A 19,043-nucleotide genomic window follows, 5' to 3' on the forward strand; every position below is an offset into this window, starting at 1 on the left:
AGCAGTTTGTCCGTTACGTAGAAACATGGCGGCGCAAAATGGTGACTTCACTGTAAGGGGACCCGCGGTGTATGGAGATAGAAATGGCTCATTCTAATGTAATAAAACATAACGGTTCATTATGTAAGGTCTTTATACACCACTGAAAACATAGTTATGTATATTATATTGCATTTCTGTCAATAGATCCTCATAAATATTACACACTGCACCTTTATTTGTGGTGACGTTGAATTCTGGTGATTGTATTTAGGTTCTTAGATTCAAAAAAGTTGTATTCATTTGTGAAAATGATCTTGATGGACAAACTTTTGTTGATCACAGAGCTTATTTCTTTGTGATAATTCAAAAGCCTATAGAAAAGTCATCCCTGCACCACTCTATAGCCACATATAGATTTACAAATGGAGCTCAGTATAAGGTGTTCATAATGCTTTATTCTGACTCTTTCATAATGCTCTATATTAACCTCACAAACAGACACGCAATGCAGAGCCTGTCGTCAGTCACGAGAGTTCACAACACTGAAGCCTATCTGAAGAAATAAAGCAAACCAACCATAAAATCGTATGCATAAAATCATTATTCGTTAAATACACAGTCATATTATAGCACCAACATGAATGGTCCGTGTTGAAGTCCCCCTTTTTCCATTAAAACTCTTTTGTGAGCTGACAAGTTTAAACAGTCTTACATGGGACGATCATCAAGAGCAGCATTCATAAATGTACACTTACATTTTCCATTATATAAAAAATGACAAGGAATGACATGACGCGGAGGCAAACGCAAACCTGACATATGAATGCACAGAAAATGATCCAGAACTGAACTAAAGAACAGATTATCCCTAAAAGCCCACTCCTATTCCTGACACATACATTGGTAATATCTAGCCAGGAACATCGGAGCCTGTCAATGTCAGCAGAATATCTGTGCGAGGTCATAAACAGTCCAAAACCTTATTAAAGTTTGTTATGAAAGTGTCAAAGCTTCCTACGTGAAGTAAGTTAAGTGCAGCCATAGAAAAGAGTGCTCGCAAACATATTTAAAAGCTCAGTGTTGCTGTTACTCAGTTAAAGGGCTTTTAAAACTAACAAGATATTCCCACTGTTTGAGTACATGAGTGGAAATCAAAACGGTCTGCTTTTAAAGCTAATACAAGAGTTTGAACATCAGACACGGGTCATATATTTCTATCATCTTGGGTCTCAAACCCAAACCCTCTTGTTTATACTTTTGAACTTTTTGCAACCAATCAGAAGAGACGGGTTAATGAAAAAAATAAATACACTACTTTTCAAATCAGTAGATTCACTTATAAAGAACCCTGCCCTCTTAATGCAGCACCAGATTTAAGAGCTCACTGATTAATTCCCTTTATTACTTTCTGGTGCCAACATTTTTTATGATTCTCCTCTTACACATTTTTCATTGAGAAAGCCATTACCCAGGACAACTAGTGCTACATGAAAAGAAAGGGAAAAAAGACCACTCAAACAGCCTCCCTGTCGCAAAATTATAGACAATGATTCTGTACAGATGCTCAAGTTAGCATAGCAGTCGCTTTAAGAGGCAAATCGTACAACAATGAGGTCTAGCACAGCAAAGCTGGTAGCTGATTACATGTTAAAGCTCTATGTGTTCATCAGATGATTGAATCTAAACGGTTTTACTTCATTTGCTCTTTAACTTATGAAACTGTAGATTTCATCTGTGACTACTACATAAATTATCATATTTACACATGATTGCGGATACAGAAATGTTGTACACTTGGGTGTAATCCACTTTGGGAGATGCATGACATCATCAGGGCAGACTTAAAGGGTTACTTTATCCAAAAATGGAAATTCTGTCATCATTGACTTTATTTTTTGTCAGTCATAAATAACTGGAACGACACAAGGGTAAGTCAATTATGACAGAATGTTCAGGTTTTGATGAACTAACCCTTAAGGTTCACCTAAAAAACAATACAGTAATTCTGAATGCCATTTGTGCAACAAACAAAAAAAAAAGATAATAATAATAATAAAATAATTTCCTGAAATGCCTCAGGAGACTAAAATGACTTTTTTTCACACTTTTTTCACACATGACAGCAAACTGTAGTAACTGTTTGAAATAACATAAGACCAGAAGTACCTCTAAAGTACCTCAGCTTGTGTTCACATATACACTGTACATTTATGAAAGAAAATCAAAATGTCCAAAACGTTAGTGAAATCAAGACAATTTACACAACTCAAAAAAATGGGTTGAAACATGTCTACAAAATTTGTGACAACGCTACAATAAAGTTCAATTTGTTTACATTTGTTAACGCATTAGGTATCGTGAACTAACAATAAACACATTTTTTACAGCATTTATTAATCTAGGTTATTGGTATGTTCACCAAGGTTGCATTTATTTAATAATAGTGAAAAAAGTAATATTGTGAAATCTTATTACAATTTCAAATAACAGTTTTCTATTTGAATACATTTTAAAGTGTAAATTATTCCTGTGATGCCAAAGCTGAATTTTCAGCATCATTACTCAGTCTTCAGTGTCACATGATCCTTCAGAAATCATTCTAATATGATGATTTTACTGCTCAAGAAACATTTCTTTTTATTACCAATGTTGAAATAAAAAGTGCTGCTTAATACTTTTGTGGAAACAGTGACCCTTTTTCAGGATTCTTTGATGATTAGAAAGTTACTAAAATGTATATTTATTTTATTTAAAACAGTTTGTTTTGTAACTATCACAGTTTACTGTTGGATCAATTAAATGCATCATGTAGAAATTATCATTAATCTAGATAAAAGTATAGTTTGTGATACCCAATGTATTGAATCAATAGAACTTTATTGTAAAGTGCTACATATTTTGTAAGTAAATCGCAAGCTGACATTTTTGTAGTATCAGAGCAGATTTTTAATGAGGCCTCTGCTCCAAAAATAAATTTTGAGACTGATGAGATTTTCAGTGTATTTGGTCCACAGTATGAAACATATAATAGCAGAATAGTTGTTTTTAGTTAAACTTGATTTGCTGGTTGAGAAACAGCACCTGGTGTGCATTACTATGTTTGTAATGCACCATTTTTTACCGTTGCAGTAACTGCCTTGTAGTGTATCTTGAATAGTTCTGACTCTGGTTGGCTTTCCAAAGACGTGACTGGTCCATTGCTGAATAGAGTTGCATTTGTGCCTGTTATTTGCTGGTTGCGAAGTCCAACTGTTCATAGTTGTACCCTGCCAAGACTGTGTGCGTACTGTGTCTGTTCAGTCAAAAGCACAATGCTGAATTCTGTTAGTAACTGATCTCCCAGGTTATAGGCCTTCGAAGTAGCTCTCTGGAAAAAAAAACTGAATGGTTCCTGGTTACAACGATGGTAAAGTGTCACAGAGTTGCAGTGACTCCTTTTAACCAGCAGGTGGCTGAAGTTCACAGGGTTTTATCCACGGTCCATGGCTCTGTAAAAAAGTTTGTGACCTCAAAAGTTTGTTACAACTCTGTCCAGTTGAAGAAGCATGATTTAAAGTTATAATTCATCTGCACTCTCGCTTGAGGACAAAAAACTCAAATCCTAGAAAGCAGCTGAGATGACTTGCCTTTTGATTAGTGCCGTGTTCATATAACAAGTAATCAATAAAACGCTTGTACACTTAAAATTAGAACAAGGAACTGTTCTGGTCAGTGAAATGTCCCAATATACAGGCAGACAAACCACACAAGTAAAAAAAATGGTCTGGTGTTTGTCCTTGAATGACCAAAAATGGGGGATAAAAACATCCTGTACTACAACAAATGAGAGTGAGAGTAAATACTGTGAGTGAATCCATCTGCGTGTGTGTGTGTGTTTGTAAGGTGCAGAGACCGGTCAGAACTTGTTCTGTTTTAGCTTGTCGATGTGGTAGCAGAGCTTGAGAGCCGGGCCCAGTTTGAGTCCCAGGTACTTCATGATCATGTCACTCTTCAGGAGAAGAAGAGCATCCCCGTCAATCTCCTGAAGGAGTAATCACAATGTCCACAACAGAATGCTTACTGTACACATGAAACAATTTTTTACAATGACAACAAACTATTAAGGACATTAGAATATTCTGAGTTGGAAGAATACGTACACAAAAATCTGGCCCAAAAATTACATTAGATTTATTAGAACAAATATTCCAATAGCAGAAACGGAGTATGTGAGCGGTCAAGAGTGGAAGCAGAGCTTAAAAACAAATATATTAGTAATGTTACAAATGGTGATTACAGAATGACTTGAACTGTACATTCTACCTGGATAGTAATATAATATTCTCTATTTCTATTATAATAATCTCTTTTATCTCTCCCTCTATTTTTTCACTTGTAGCAAACGTGGCGAATTACATAATGTGAAGCTAAAGTGAACCTGCTGTGCTTTCCAATTACAATTCACATGATAAACCACACAACCACCAAACTCATAGTTCCATAAATAATTATATCACAGCCCTTTTTGCACTTTAAAAGCGCACAAGGCCTTACGTTTCCAATTTCAATTCGACTAATTGTGTGGCCCTATTTGGAAGAGTAAAATTCAATTTCATTAGATAGCGTTAAATTGTACTATGCTTTTGTTCTGTTTTAAATAAGCAATGTACAAAGATTTGAAATCTTTTCCATTTAAAATTCAGCGCAGGTGGTTATATCAACAATTATGTGAACTTGAATTGATTCTGAAAACTTGAGCTGTGAAGCACACAGCTGATCATTTACGAAACTGAACTAACCTTACCTAAACAGGGATTTGTTATCTGACAACATGTTCAACACATGGTGTTTGCTTGCCCCTTGTAAATAAATATGTCAGTCAAACTCACATGTTTTCTGAAGAGATCCACGTGAGGGCCCAGCGCTTGAGGGTCTGCATCTTTGATAAACCATACAACCTCATCCACGCTCCACCTGGAAGGATCTTTGCTGGGTGGGGGCTTTGCCTCCCCTCCCTCTGGGGATGGACTGTAGGCTAGATAGAGAGAAATCAGGTTCAGACAAGGCAAGGATTATATTCTTGGTTGAAGCTAGAAATGTCATATATGCAATACTTTGTGTGCAAAACCAGTGTACACAAATGGCCATCAAATTTTGGAGAAATGTATGTGCAATATGTTAGCTGGGAGAGTAAAAATACGGAGAAGTAAGTAGTGGTTCTCAACCTTTTTGACTCCAAGGCCCTCATTGACCACAACAATTTTTCCAGTTGTTTGTGATTTACTACATAAGGATTAAGGATAAAAAAAATTGTAAAATGTGTTTACTCACATTTTCATATTGATGCCCCCTAGTGGGTTCCAGCCCCCTACTTGAGAACCACTGGTACTTTATATTCCATTTCGTTTCAATTTTTGATTATCTCATTTGTGACCCTGGACCACAAAACCTGTCATAAGGGTAAATTTAAAATTGAGATTTATACATAACCTGAAAGCTGAATAAATCAGCTTTCTATTGATGTTTGGTTTGTTAGGACAGGACAATATTTGGCCGAGATACAACTATTCCATGAAAATCTGAGCAAAAAAGTCTAAATATTGAAAAAATCGCATTTAAAGTTGTCCAAATGAAGTCCTCAGTAATGCATACTACTAATAACAATACATTTTTGAAATATTTATGGTAGGAAATTTACTAAATATCTTCATGGAACATGATCTTTACTTTTAATATCCTAATGATTTTTGGCATAAAAGAAAAATCGATCATTTTGATCCATACAATGTATTGTTCGCTATTGCCACAAATATACCCGTGCGGCTTATGTTTTTGTGGTCCAGGGTCCATTTGATTAACATGGTTTTAAAGTAGTGAGGAAACTCTATTGCTGCTTTAGTGAATAAGTGGAAATGTCCTGTTTCTTACCACTTCTGTTTCCTTCCTGGAATGTGCTGGGACTGGCTGCCTGCCTGCACACACCTCCAGAGTAGGCGGGACCCGAACGAAAACCATATGCAGGTTTACTTGCCGTGTACGGTGAGGACATCGCTCCAAAGGCAGAGTCACTGGGATCAACAGAATAGCGCTTCGGGTCCATTGAATCGCCATGGTAATCATCCACCATCGAGTCTGCACCACAAAAAGAAGCTATTTAGGGAAAATAAGGCATGTAAAGCACGCATGTCATTTGGCTCAGCATAAATATTGCTTTCTTGAGTGCATATTGGCCTGCATGGATTCATCCAAACCAAATTATATACATATATACACAGCAAATGTGTAAAACACATCTTTCTATGTTTTTCCGCATTCATAAGCAAACATACAGAAAAATACAGAATGACTATAGTCAGATTCACGAAAGAGGAAATCTTAAGAGCTGGTTCTTTTAATGAATGACACAAATGCACAGTTATGAGATTGAATCAGTCTGATTAATTCTTAATTGAATAAACTCTCTGAATACTTTGTCATGTCTGACTCAAAATGTTATGTTAAAACTTAATTTTTAAATAAATAAAAAAACTAAAGAATTTAAACATTTAACAATTAATTAAAAATTATATTACGAAATAGTATTGTGTTTATATTTATGTAGTTAGAATGAATTATAGGAAGCTGGTAGACACTTCAAACACTGCCGTCTGTAGGAAACACTGATATACATACTGTAACGTAGGCTCCCCCTAAAGTAGGTTTTCCTCTCTTAACCATGTTAACCATTGACATGGGATTAAGTCATAACACAACCTTTGCCTGTCCAGCTGAGCGGTGTGATATTGTGTCATACTGAAGTTAATGCTCTAATCTCTAGAGCTCCCAAACCACATTCACAGGGGGAAAGAGAGAGGGGGGAGGGAGAGAGAGAGAGAGAGAGAGAGGTGGAGCCAAAAGAACTCAAACACTCAAATCACAGGCCACTCACGGAGGCACTCAACCTTTCACTGCCACTTAAACAGCTCAGCTTGGCCTCCTCTGCATTTTCAGAAGGGCAAATTGGACGGCAACAGAAAAGAGTGCAGATCCAATCAAACAGCCAAATTACAAAACATCCAAACCAAAAAGAGACAAAAACAAGAATGGTCTAATATAGAAAATTTAACTTCAACTGTGCAGGCTGTATAAGCGCTAGTATTTAAAAAAAAGGGTAGAATAACAGAGCTTGATGAGCACGCACTTGACTTGGGCTGTCCGTCTGAGTGCTTTTCAGTGTGGAATGAGGAAGAGGAGGAGGGGGACGATGAAGGAGCGATGGGCTGGTCACTGAATAGGTTCTCACACATCAGGCTTCGGCACAACTTCTTGAGGAAGCGCAAAACATAACCTACACTGTTGACCACTGGCAAACTCAACAGATGTTGTTTACCATCAAAGGTGGCTGTTGAAGAGAAAGAAAGAGTGTTTAAATTCAAATAAATGCACATTGTTGTAAATACCGTTACAGTAAGACTTTATTTTCCTAAATGGTCAATGGCTGATGCTGACAACAGATGCTAGATATAATGCTAAAATATACATAATCATTTTAAATAATATGTACTATAAATGCTCAAATTAAATTAAAATTGTAATCCTGAGAATTGATTCGATTTTGAGCTTGTTTCATTTAATATAATACATTTATAAATAAGTATTTTAACATGAAAACAGAATATATAGATTATCCACTGATAAAGATGACAGTATCTGTAGATTATGTAACCGTTACAAAAACAAAACGTTATTTCTGACAAGTAGGCGTAGTAATTGGCAGATGCTGATGACCTCAAAATGGCCTAATATTGACAGATTAATCTGATCTGGATAATATATCTGTCAATCACGTTTCTATGAATTGAAATTGCACACTTACAAGTAGCTTCACAAAATAATTATACGGCAAGTACATGTAATTCAGTAATATTACTCAGTGCTCACTTGTATACATACATGTATATGCATACCTTTACAGTATATTTAAAAATTCCCAAATCATATTTCAGCCACATCATTTCAAATTAAACAATTAATTAAACTTTTTTTATGTAATTTATTCCTGTGATGGCAAAGCTGAATTTTCAGCAGTCATTACTCCAGTCTTGAGTGCCACATGATCCTTCAGAAATCATTCTAATATCTTGTATTGCAATGATGTTGAAAACAGTTGTGCTGTTCAATATTCTGTGATACATTTTCATCAGGTTTCTTTAATGAATATAAAATTCAAGCTTTTATTTGAATAAAGAAATCTTAAATGTCCCTTATGATCAATTTAATGCATCTTTTCAGAATAAAAGTATTAATTTCTATAAAGAATTCGTACTGACTTTACAACGGTAGTGCATATAAAGTATATAATGAGCACATACAGTGGACTGCAGAATGAGAATAAAAAATGGAGATTAACCTGAGATCTTTTCTCCTCCGTAGCCTTCGGTAAGTAAGGTGAAGACGGCTTTCTGTTGAAACGCGCTGTCAATACATCCCTGCACCGCCTGCTGCAGCACCACAGAGGGCCTGGCGGGACCCAAGTGATCTGGAAGCTGCAGCACCTTCTGCCTGTCCAGATTAGGACCCGTGTTCACCTGCTTATTCACGTAAATACACACTGGAAAAAGGACAGAGAGAGAAAGAGAGAGATTTTAACACCAAACTGTGTAAAATTAGCAATTCCTGCTTCAAGCATGCATTATAATGGAATAAGCACAATATGGAACTGCTGTATTTGCTAATTTTATTATCCGTTTATGTTAAGGTCATTGTCTGATTATCGTAGAGACACAAAAATAAGCAAAGCTCAACAACACAGTTTAATTGCAATGCTGTTGTGAGTAATTTGTTGGTTTTGTTCTGCTCTTGCTTTTAATAGTTTTTGTATTAACTGAAAATGTATAAGTGTAAGTTTATACTGTTTGCTTAAGTGTAACAATCAGTAACTTTAAAAGCAAATGCAGAAAACGTACATGCAGCAAAAAAAATAGCAACAACATGTCACCATAATAATCCAAAATTAAACCATGACCTTTAAAGACAATGGCCCGGTTTCACAGACAGGGCTAAGGTTAAGCCAGGATTAGGCCTTAGTTCAATTAGGTAGCTTTTATAAACGTGCCTTAGAAAAAAACAATGCCACTGATATATTTTAAGATACATCAGTGCAAGTTGCTTTCAGTTAAAACAGCTCAAACATGCATTTTAGTCTGTGAACCGGGGGAATGTCTACATGTAATTGTACAACACACATACACATAGGCAGTGCACACAGTACATCTTCCTCAAATATTTGTCAAGGAATGTTCAAACATTTGAGGCCACGTTTACAGTATAGATCATTTCCAGAGGTCAGGAAGGGAGAACTGAATTTCATATCTGAGAAATACTCAAACAGATCTATAAACAGACAATTATACACCAGCTACTTATCTTAAAATGTCTTTACACAACAAAATCACATACTGTAAATCACACCTAAAAGCATCTGCGTTTTATGAGCCAACCAGAGCCAATCAATTTTTGATTACCCTAAATAAAACAAACCCCCTTCAATAGGAAACATTTCTGTGCATTCATTTATCCCAAGTGACTTACAAATGAGGAAAAATACAAGCATGAACGATTTATCTTAACAAAAACAATACAGGTTATGTATGTGTTGCCACAGGAATATAATAGAAATAAAAAGAGAGTAAGAAAAAGGAAGAGAGAGCACTGTGTGTAGGAATCCACCAATCACTCGCCCCCCCTCCCACTTCCTCCCACACAATCTGTCCCCAATGACTTCCCTCGCTCGTCTGCAGCATGCGGATGCTTTAATCTGACAGATTGCCATGCTGAGGGATTTCCTTTGTCGTCTGTCATCTAAAAGCACCATGACCAGGAGTCAGACACACACACACACACAAACACCCTTAAATAAATAGCAAGAAGTAGCCTGTTTGAGAATGAGTAACAGGATAAAGTCAATGAACAGCAAGCATGAGAGATGACACACAAAGCCTTAAAATAGATAACTGATAGCAAGATCACTGACATGATAGACATGTAGGCTTGCAGATTTAGCACACTCAGGAAAGGCAATATAATTTAATTGCAAGCATGCACATACAAACACGTTTTCAGGATAAAACAAAACACCAAAGTTGTTGACAATGACCTCAGGTCATTAAGGTCATGACCTGCGCAACAACTCCCTCGGTAACACCCACAACAAACATCACTCACATCGGAACGCAGGTTTGCGAGCACTGAGATGCTTTGTCAAATTTCTTTCTTAAAAGAATTAAAGACAAAATGCTGGTGTCAAACATATGAAGGCATGAATCTGGACAAAATGAACATGGTTTTTGAAATACAGGAGAGGGACCAAAAGACTTTTCCACTGCACAAAGAATTAAAGTCTAGAAACCTGGTGGGCAGACAAAAGCCTCTTGTTCAGCAACTGCTCCCTACAGCAAACGGATTAAGCTTTGAGAACTCAAGATTGAGTTCAGCCATACCATCACAACTTCTCATGTTTAAAGTAGACCATGAACAGCACTGAGACGCAGTCTCCGTTCATTTTGAAAGGCAGAATTGAAATGACACATGCTATAGTTGTGATGTGAAGCTCATATTTTTTAAATAGTAAGATTTTCTATTCCACTAAAAAGGCAATATAGCAGAACAGAACTGATCTCTCCATTGTAATGAGGAGATAAATTGGATAATAATGCCTCTAAGGCTAGGGCAGTCAGGTCCCTCAATAAAGTCCCTTGAGAATTTCACACCTATTAACCTTTAAAATAAGAGATGTAACTACTCTTTTCTCTCTTCCCTTTCCTTCTCATGGATGTTATTGCCGAATTGGATGGGCAGATCTTACGGACTAAAGGGTCCTGACCCCAAAGATTGAGTGTGTGTGTGTGTGCCATATGAAACCTTTACTGGCTACATTCACACACACACACACACACACACACACACACACACACACACACACACACACACACACACACACACACACACACACACACACACACACACACACACACACACACACACACACACACACACACACTCAGTAGGATTGACAGATCTATGATTACAGTCTTATCACAACTGACAAAACAATATTTGCATGCTTAATTTGTACTTGCAAAGACAAGCAGCTGATCAAAATTGACAAAACTTGAGAGATTTTAATGTTGTTACAAAAGATTACTTCCAAATAAATGCTGTTCTTTTGAACGTTCTAATCATTAAAGTATCCTGAAAAAAATGCATCACAATTTCCACAAAAATATTAAATATTAGCGGTTTTCAACATTGATAATGATAAGAAATGTTTCTTGAGACAAAATCAGCATATTATAGCATATTCAGCTCTGCAATCACAGGAATTAATCACATTTTAAAATGCATTCAATTACAAAAGTTATGTTAAATTGTAATACTAATTCACAATATTACTGTATTGTGAATCTAATAAAAGCAGCTTTGGTGAGAATAATACACTTCTTTCAAAAACTTTAAACAATCTTATAGATCTCAAACTTTTGACTGGTAGTTTATACTAAGAAAATACATTTCTTCAATAAATTCAAAGGGATTATTGAATTTTACTTACTTTCTGTAAGATAATGACGGCCAATGAGTACAAATGAAACCAAAGAGGCAAAACATTTTCATTGGAATTCTCCCTCCCTCACGTTGTTCCAAACCTGTATGTATTTCTTTCTTCTGCTGAACACAAAAGAAGATATTTTGATGAGACTGTTGGAAACCAAATAGCTGATGGACCTCATTGACCTCCATCATTTAACCCATACTATGGAAGGCCACGGGGACCATCAACTATTGGTTAACCATATTCTTCAAACTATCTTTATCCTTATCGTTTTGTGTTCAGCAGAAGAAATAAATTCATACAGGTTTGGAACAACTTGATGGAGAGTAAATGATGAATTTAAATTTTTGGGTGAACTAACCCTTTAAATAATAGATAAGGAAAAATATCTGGTCTTGTTAATAGAAAGAAAGTGTTGATTGGCTTCTCTCACCCATGAGACAAACATCCCATCATATTATTTTGATAAAAAATAACAGTTATCATTATACCGATATATATGGGTAGAGTTACAGTCCCTACTGGCCACTAAAAAGAGAATGAGACGGCACTGAGTTATAATGTGACTCCTCTGAGGACAGTGATTCTTCTAATGCTCACATTTTATTATTCCCTTAATACTTAGACCTGGTTACTAGTTTCTGGGAACCGCATGGCAGCACTTTACACTGCAGATACTGAAACTGGATGAAAAGGATGTGTGTGTTCGTTACCTGTGAGGACCTGTGGGGTGGCAGAGTGTGGGATAGTAGCAGCATCCTGGGGGATTGAGCTCATGTCTGGCTCTGGGGTGCTGCTGGGAGGAGAGATAGCCAGGGGCGTCATCAAGCGAGACTTCAGCTGAAAAAAAAAAAATATATATATATATATATATATATATATAGATATTATTATTATTATATAATTGATAAATAAAAGTATATTAAGATAGACAATTTATAACATATATTTATGCTATGTAATTTTTGTATTATTATTAAAAGGGGTCTATTATGCCCTTTTATGAAGTCTTGATTTTGTTTTTGGGGTGTACTAGAATATGTTTTTGTCGAGCCGCCGCTCTCTCACGGCTCTCGCCCGCCCTGCTTGTCACAGTTTTCATGCTTGATTATTGAAAAAGCGCATTATTTGTCACATATTTTACATTATAACAGCACCTCTCTCCTTAGTTCAATGAAGCCCCTTCTTACAAAATATGTTGAAATGTGCTGTGATTTGGCCCAGTGTGTTGTGATTGGCACCACTTAGCGCGTGTTCTGGAAATATCCCACCCCTCTATAACTGCGAGTTAATCTAATCTTCTCTAGTGTAATTACTGATGGTGTCAATTTCAAACCAATTCGAGCCCGAGACCCTGACAATGTTAACGAACAACAAGATCGTGCAGAATGGATTTCATACAGACTTTGCAAGCACGTTTTTCATAGGACGTTTCAGAGTGGTATGTTTTTATGTAATTATACATTATAGATACAATGTTATCCACCATTTAATCGTGATATTTGTGGGAAAACTAAGGTAATACAAACAATAATCGTTCACAAGACCATGTTTAAAGAGCTTACAAAAGCAACAGAAAACAAGCTGTTCTCTATAAAATGTGCAGCGCACAGATAAACGTTGGTGTTATAATGTTCAGGAACAGTGTTTTAACCACTCTCTTCAGCCTTAGGAAGTTCAAACAAATGAGTTTTGGAAACGTTGAGGAAAAAACAGTTTTTTCAGCTTAATGAGTTCAGAATCGGAATCGAAAGTGGTGATATTTGGTCTATTGAAGGTAGCCGAAAAGCTTGCACTTCCCCTTGGTCCTTTAGCCACCAATGTCAACACGCAAGCGAGGAACCTTGGGGTGATTTTTGATTCAGAGCTGAAATTTGATTGACAAATTAATGCTGTGATTAAAGGTAGTTTCTTTCAACTGAGGGGCTTTGCCAAATTGAAGAGCTTTTTGAATTTTAAAGATATTGAGACTGTGATTTCATGCTTTTATTTCATCCAGACTGGATTATTGCAATTCTTTATATCTGGGGCTGTCTAAAAATGTGCTTGCTTTGTTGCAATTGGTGCAAAATGCAGCAGCCAGACTGCTGACTGGCACAAGGAAATGCTCTAGTATATCTCTGGTGCTGGCCTCTCTGCACTGGCTTCCTGTTGATTTTAGAGTGCAATATAAGGTCTTGTTAGTGGTTTTTAAAGGTTTACATGGTCTTGCTCCAGAGTATATTTGGAGTCTCTTTAATGTTCCTAAGTCATGGTTGAAGACTAAAGGAGATCATGCCTTCTCTGTGGCTGCGCCATGACTCTGGAATAGCCTTCCTCTACATATTAGATCCTGTGACTCGTTGGAATGTTTTAAATCCTTATTGAAAACGCATCTACACTCTTTTGCTCACAACTGCCCTTAGGGGTTTGGAGTCTGAGTAGTGATCTGTATTCTGAAACGTGCTATAGAAATAAATGTTGATTGATTGATGGACTTGTTTGGACTACAACGCGATCTTATGAAGTCACAATGTTACTCATTTAAATAATCTCCGCCCAAGGAATACACAAAAAAGGGGGCGATGCCTGGTTGAGCTGCTTTAAAAGCGGACAGTTGTCGCTATGTCAAAGAGAACTAGACACTATCCAAACCTTTATTTTATCCGGGCAATCAAGCAAAGATGTTAGTTCGGAGTCATCATCACATTTCAGAGGTAGATACAGCTGGGTGTAATCTGCATAACAATGATATGCCACATTATGTTTTTGCCAGATTAATCCCAGTGGGAGCATATATAAGGAAAACAGGAAAACCTTGAAGAACCCATGATAGGACAGGCTGAGAGGATGATAGAGTTCCCTAGTTCCACAGCAAAGGTTCTTTCATGTAAGTAGGAAGACAACCACTTTAGTACATGCTCCCTGAAACCCCCCCCCCCCCCCCCCCCCAATGACTCAAACGGTCGAGAAGAATCCTGTGAACCACAGTATCAAATGCTAAGCTTAGATTGAGAAGCACTAAAACAACGAAGTCCCCTGCATCTACCGATATCAACAAACCATTTGTTACTTTGAGAAGGGCAGTTCCGGTGCTTTGCAGAGACCTAAAACTAGATTGAAATCGATTATGTTAATAACATCAAGAGAGCAGTTGGCTGGTTTCAGGTGATGAATAACTCAAACATAGCTAGTTGGCCAGCAGTAAGCGAGTCAGGAGGGGCTAAAGGATAGCCAGGATCCAGGACAGGATTAGAGATACTAGCTCTAATAGTAGTAAACTTATCCATAAAAAATTCTAAACGTTTTTACAAGCTCTCCCAGAATTATCAAACAACAGTTGGATATACAGAATTTAAGACTGTATTTATTACACGGAACAAGACTTTCAGACTATGATGGTTCTTTAAGATTAGGTCAGAAAAAAACTGCACCTTAGCCGAATTAATAAAATGTTGTTCGTTGTAGTTCTTGGAAAGTAGTCCTTTGGAGTGGACTTTGAGCTTTGTAACCTTGAAGATCTTAATGCTCAAACAGCAACATTTCACACTGACTAAAATTGAAAAAGTGGAAAAGCATAATTGACCCCCTTTAAGGTGCATATATGTGTGTGTGTGTGTGTGTGTGTGTGTGTGTGTGTGTGTGTGTGTGTGTGTGTGTGTGTGTGTGTGTGTGTGTGTGTGTGTGTGTGTGTGTGTGTGTGTGTGTGTGTGTGTGTGTGTGTGTGTGTGTGTGTGTGAGACCAGTGTTGACAAAATCGCAATGAGTCGCAATGAGCTAATTTTCAAAAATAAGTTATTGTTATTTTCACATTCTCTAATAAAAAAAACTCAAATGTATGTTTAAATGTAATAAAAAAATGATGTATGATTTGTTTGAGTCGGACAAAAAAATTACTGAGCTACACGTTTGAACTTAGTTAGTACTGAGAAAAATCTAGTTAAAGTTTTCAAAAGGTTCCAAAACAAAATCACCAAGCAACCATTCCTTAAAACCCCTGATTATAACACCAAATTGTACACACAACAAATCAACATCAAATATCTATAGGAAAAAAAAAATATATATATATATATACACACACACACACAAAATAAAATGCAGTCCAATACAACTATATCTGATATACACTAATGAGCCGAAACATTATGAGCAGTTCACAAGTGATGGTAGATTAGATGGTAAGCAAACAATCAGTTCTCTAAATCAATGTGTTGGATCAGGATGCAGGAGAAATAGGCAGGAATAAAGATCTGAGCGACTTTTACAGCGAATGGGTCAGAATATCTTTGTTACGGCAAGGCCTGTGGGTAGCTCCTGGTCAGCAGTGGTGTGAATTTACCAACAGTGGTCCGAGGAGGCACAAATCACAAACCGGTGACAAGGGTGTTGGCCGTACAAGACTCATCAATGCACGAGGGCAACAAAGGCTATCCCGTCTGGTCCGAGCCAACAGAAGGTCTACTGTGGCACAAGTCACACAAAATTGTAATGATGGTTATGGGAGGAATGTCACAACACACAGTGCATCACACTCTGCTGTGTATGGGGCTGAGTAGCCACAGAGCAATCAGAGTGCCTATCAAAAGCGCCAGTGGAGGGAGTGTGATGCTCTGGGCAATGTTTTGCTGGGAAACCTTGGGTCCAGTCATTCATGTGGACGTAAATTTGACACATGCCACTTGGTTAGAGGCAATGGTTAGAGGAACATGATGAAGAGATCAAGGCGTTGCCCTCGCCTCCAAATTCCCCAGATCTCAATCCAATTGAGCATCTGTGGGGTGTGCTGGCCCACCTGACAACAAACAGGACTTGAAGGATCTGCTGCTAAGGTATCGGTGCCATATACCACAGGACAACTTCAGGGGTCTTGCAGAGGCCATGCCTCGGTGGGTCGGTGCTTTTTTGGCAGCACACGGAGGACCAACAGCATATTAGGCTCATCAGTGTACATCTGGTAGCAAATTTGTCTTTTTTATTCAAACGTTTTACATGGATGTTTACTGCAAATCTCCTAACATGCACACACATTGTGGCAGTGTGTAGCTGCTCAGCAGCAGAGACATTATGAGGCCTGTGCTCAGGCACACGGCTAAAAATAACTCAGCAGCAGCAGACTGCAGATACATCAGTCAAAGAACAACCACCTTGTCCCCTCCTTCTCGCATACAGTCAACATCAGATGGGCCTACCTATATACAACCACACACACACAATACATTACTCTGCTCCTCTAGCTAAACAATCATACAAATAAATGTTACACACGCACCTGTATGTATTCAAATGCACCACTTGATGACATTTATGCATTTGGCAGACACTTTTGAACAATGGAAAGGTCTTATCTTTGTGGCCTACAAGCAAAAAACACATTTAAAAACACACACACAAAACACTCTGATATTTACTGACCTTAAAGCCAGGCTTCCTCCCTCTTTTCTTAGGCACTTTAATGGGTGGAAGGGATTCTGGGTAGCGACTCTGATATTCCGGGTGCCTCTTCAGGGGTGGGCGACCCCTCTTGCGACCTGGAATTTTTCCACTTGGGGGCGGGAGGAAGGAAGGGCTAATGGCCCCAGGTGATTGCATCTCTCCACCCCCTGACTGAACTGATGCAGCAGCAGGAATACTCATCAGACCTGAGAGAGAACACCACAATGTCAGAATGTTGAACTGCATTAACAGTGATATTTAATCATTTTTAATACTATATGGTGAATGTTTCTCTTGACTGAATGTAAAAAATACTGACATGTATACTGTCAACTGCATCATGTGATACTTTAAATTGTATAAGGAGTACACATGTCTACTATGTGAACTTTCTGGTTTGGGTTTCATTGGATAATTCAGTTATAAACAGCAACAAAGACGCAAACCACAACTTTTGTTATTCCCAACCATCAATTCATTATGTAACTCTCCAACGCACTCACCAACTACAACACGCACACACACAAATCTGTGTAGTCAGTAAGAAATTTTGGGTTCCCAGACCTTTCGACCAATGAATTTCCATGATTTTTCACTCGTCAGTCATTCGTGATTACTGGATAATTTTAGTAATCTGAAAGAAAAAATAAAATAATATAATATAGCAATTTTAGCTGATGGAAATTTAGAAAAGAATAGAAATGAATAAATAAAAATAGTACAAGATGATGAAAAAATAGAAGCATTTTATTTATTATACAGTCCTGTTCCTCAGGTACTATGTACTTATTACAGTAATTATAATAACTGGTTAAAGTACTAACCCTGAGCCTACCCCTAAACCTAACCTTAAACCAAGTAGTTAGCTTGTATTGCCCACTAGTTTCTTACTTTCTTAAGTAACTTACACATAAGTACACATACTCTCAAATGTTGCTATACAAATATAGCAATTTTAGCTGATGAAAATTTAGAACTTAGCATAAATACAGCAATTAATAAATAAAAATAGAATTATATATATATATATATATATATATATATATATATATATATATATATATATACCATTATTAGAAGCTGCTAAAATAGTTAATAACTAGAAAATAAAAAAATAATGACTTTTCCATGTCTAATTCCCTGATATTTAAAGTACAGGTTTCCCATGACCACTGCATGGAACCCTGCAATTTCCATTTAACTTAACTCACTGAAAAATAAACATCAAACCAATCAAAACTAAAACAGTTTAAATTCAAATGACAGTCAATGCTTTAACATATTCATTTTGAGAAAGCAAAACTAACAACAGCAGAAGTTTAACTAAAACACATGGCCATGGCCTAAACACTGCAACCTGTAGTTCAACCTGCAAACTAGCTTCTGTTCTTGGGAAAAAATTACTAATATAAATAAATAAATAATGCAAAAAAAACATATAAAACACATTTCCATATTTACACAAAGGAACTTTTATATTTATTTGATCAAAACATTCTCAAACCATACATATATGAAATTCTCAACGAACTGGGCTGGAATTATTTGAAGAACAAAAGCTGTGAGGTGGCTTGCACTGTGCAGAGTGTGGAAGAAACAGACACTGTGCCACATAAAAGCATCTTCACTATCCTCTGCTCTTCCAACTCTCTCGCTCTCTCGCTCTCAGTCAGTCAGTCCCCCTCCCCCAGCCCTCATTCACTCTCATCCCCTCCCCCTCCAGCTGTGGCGCCTGGCCTCAAGATCAGCCCTGACAGACGGCTTCCCCTGCTCTCCTCCTCTCTCATCCTTCCTTTTTAACTAAGTATTCCCTGAAACTCTGTCGAACCTAGACATTTTAAGGTGAAATTAAATGATAAGGATTTATTTATGATAATAAAAATAGTAGGACACATTTGATCTCACAACTAATATCATAATAATAACAATAATAATAAATTGTTGTTAATTTTACTTTATTTTAATGTTATTTTTTATCTATCACGGTACATTATATTCTTCTGTAAATGAATACACATAACACACTACTTTCCTATTCAATTTTTTAAAGGGGTGCAGTAAATATGCCATGCAATGTGTG

At 37.0% G+C, this 19,043-nt stretch overlaps 1 protein-coding gene across 5 annotated transcripts in view; it reads right to left on the minus strand.

The window, feature by feature from the left end:
• Positions 1–200: 200 nt before the first annotated feature.
• scml4 (Scm polycomb group protein like 4) overlaps positions 201–19,043 on the minus strand; it is a 34,666-nt gene continuing 15,823 nt past the window's right edge. For 2 of the 5 annotated variants that reach the window (XM_079831774.1, XM_079831773.1), the window contains exons 2-9: positions 17,528–17,597; positions 16,943–17,169; positions 12,262–12,388; positions 8,351–8,551; positions 7,142–7,342; positions 5,890–6,093; positions 4,851–4,996; positions 201–4,003 (exon numbers count right to left, since the gene is read on the minus strand). In XM_079831774.1, coding sequence (XP_079687900.1) covers positions 3,878–4,003; positions 4,851–4,996; positions 5,890–6,093; positions 7,142–7,342; positions 8,351–8,551; positions 12,262–12,388; positions 16,943–17,169; positions 17,528–17,549 — 1,254 coding nt within the window. In that variant the 5' untranslated portion in view covers positions 17,550–17,597 and the 3' untranslated portion in view covers positions 201–3,877. Of the gene's footprint in view, positions 4,004–4,850; positions 4,997–5,889; positions 6,094–7,141; positions 7,343–8,350; positions 8,552–12,261; positions 12,389–16,942; positions 17,170–17,466; positions 17,598–19,043 lie in introns of those variants that run through there. The other 3 variants (XM_079831771.1, XM_079831772.1, XM_079831775.1) reach the window with 2 other exon arrangements.

The sequence above is a fragment of the Gobio gobio genome (assembly GCF_949357685.1).
Source record: "Gobio gobio genome assembly, chromosome: 12".
NCBI lineage: Eukaryota > Metazoa > Chordata > Actinopteri > Cypriniformes > Gobionidae > Gobio > Gobio gobio.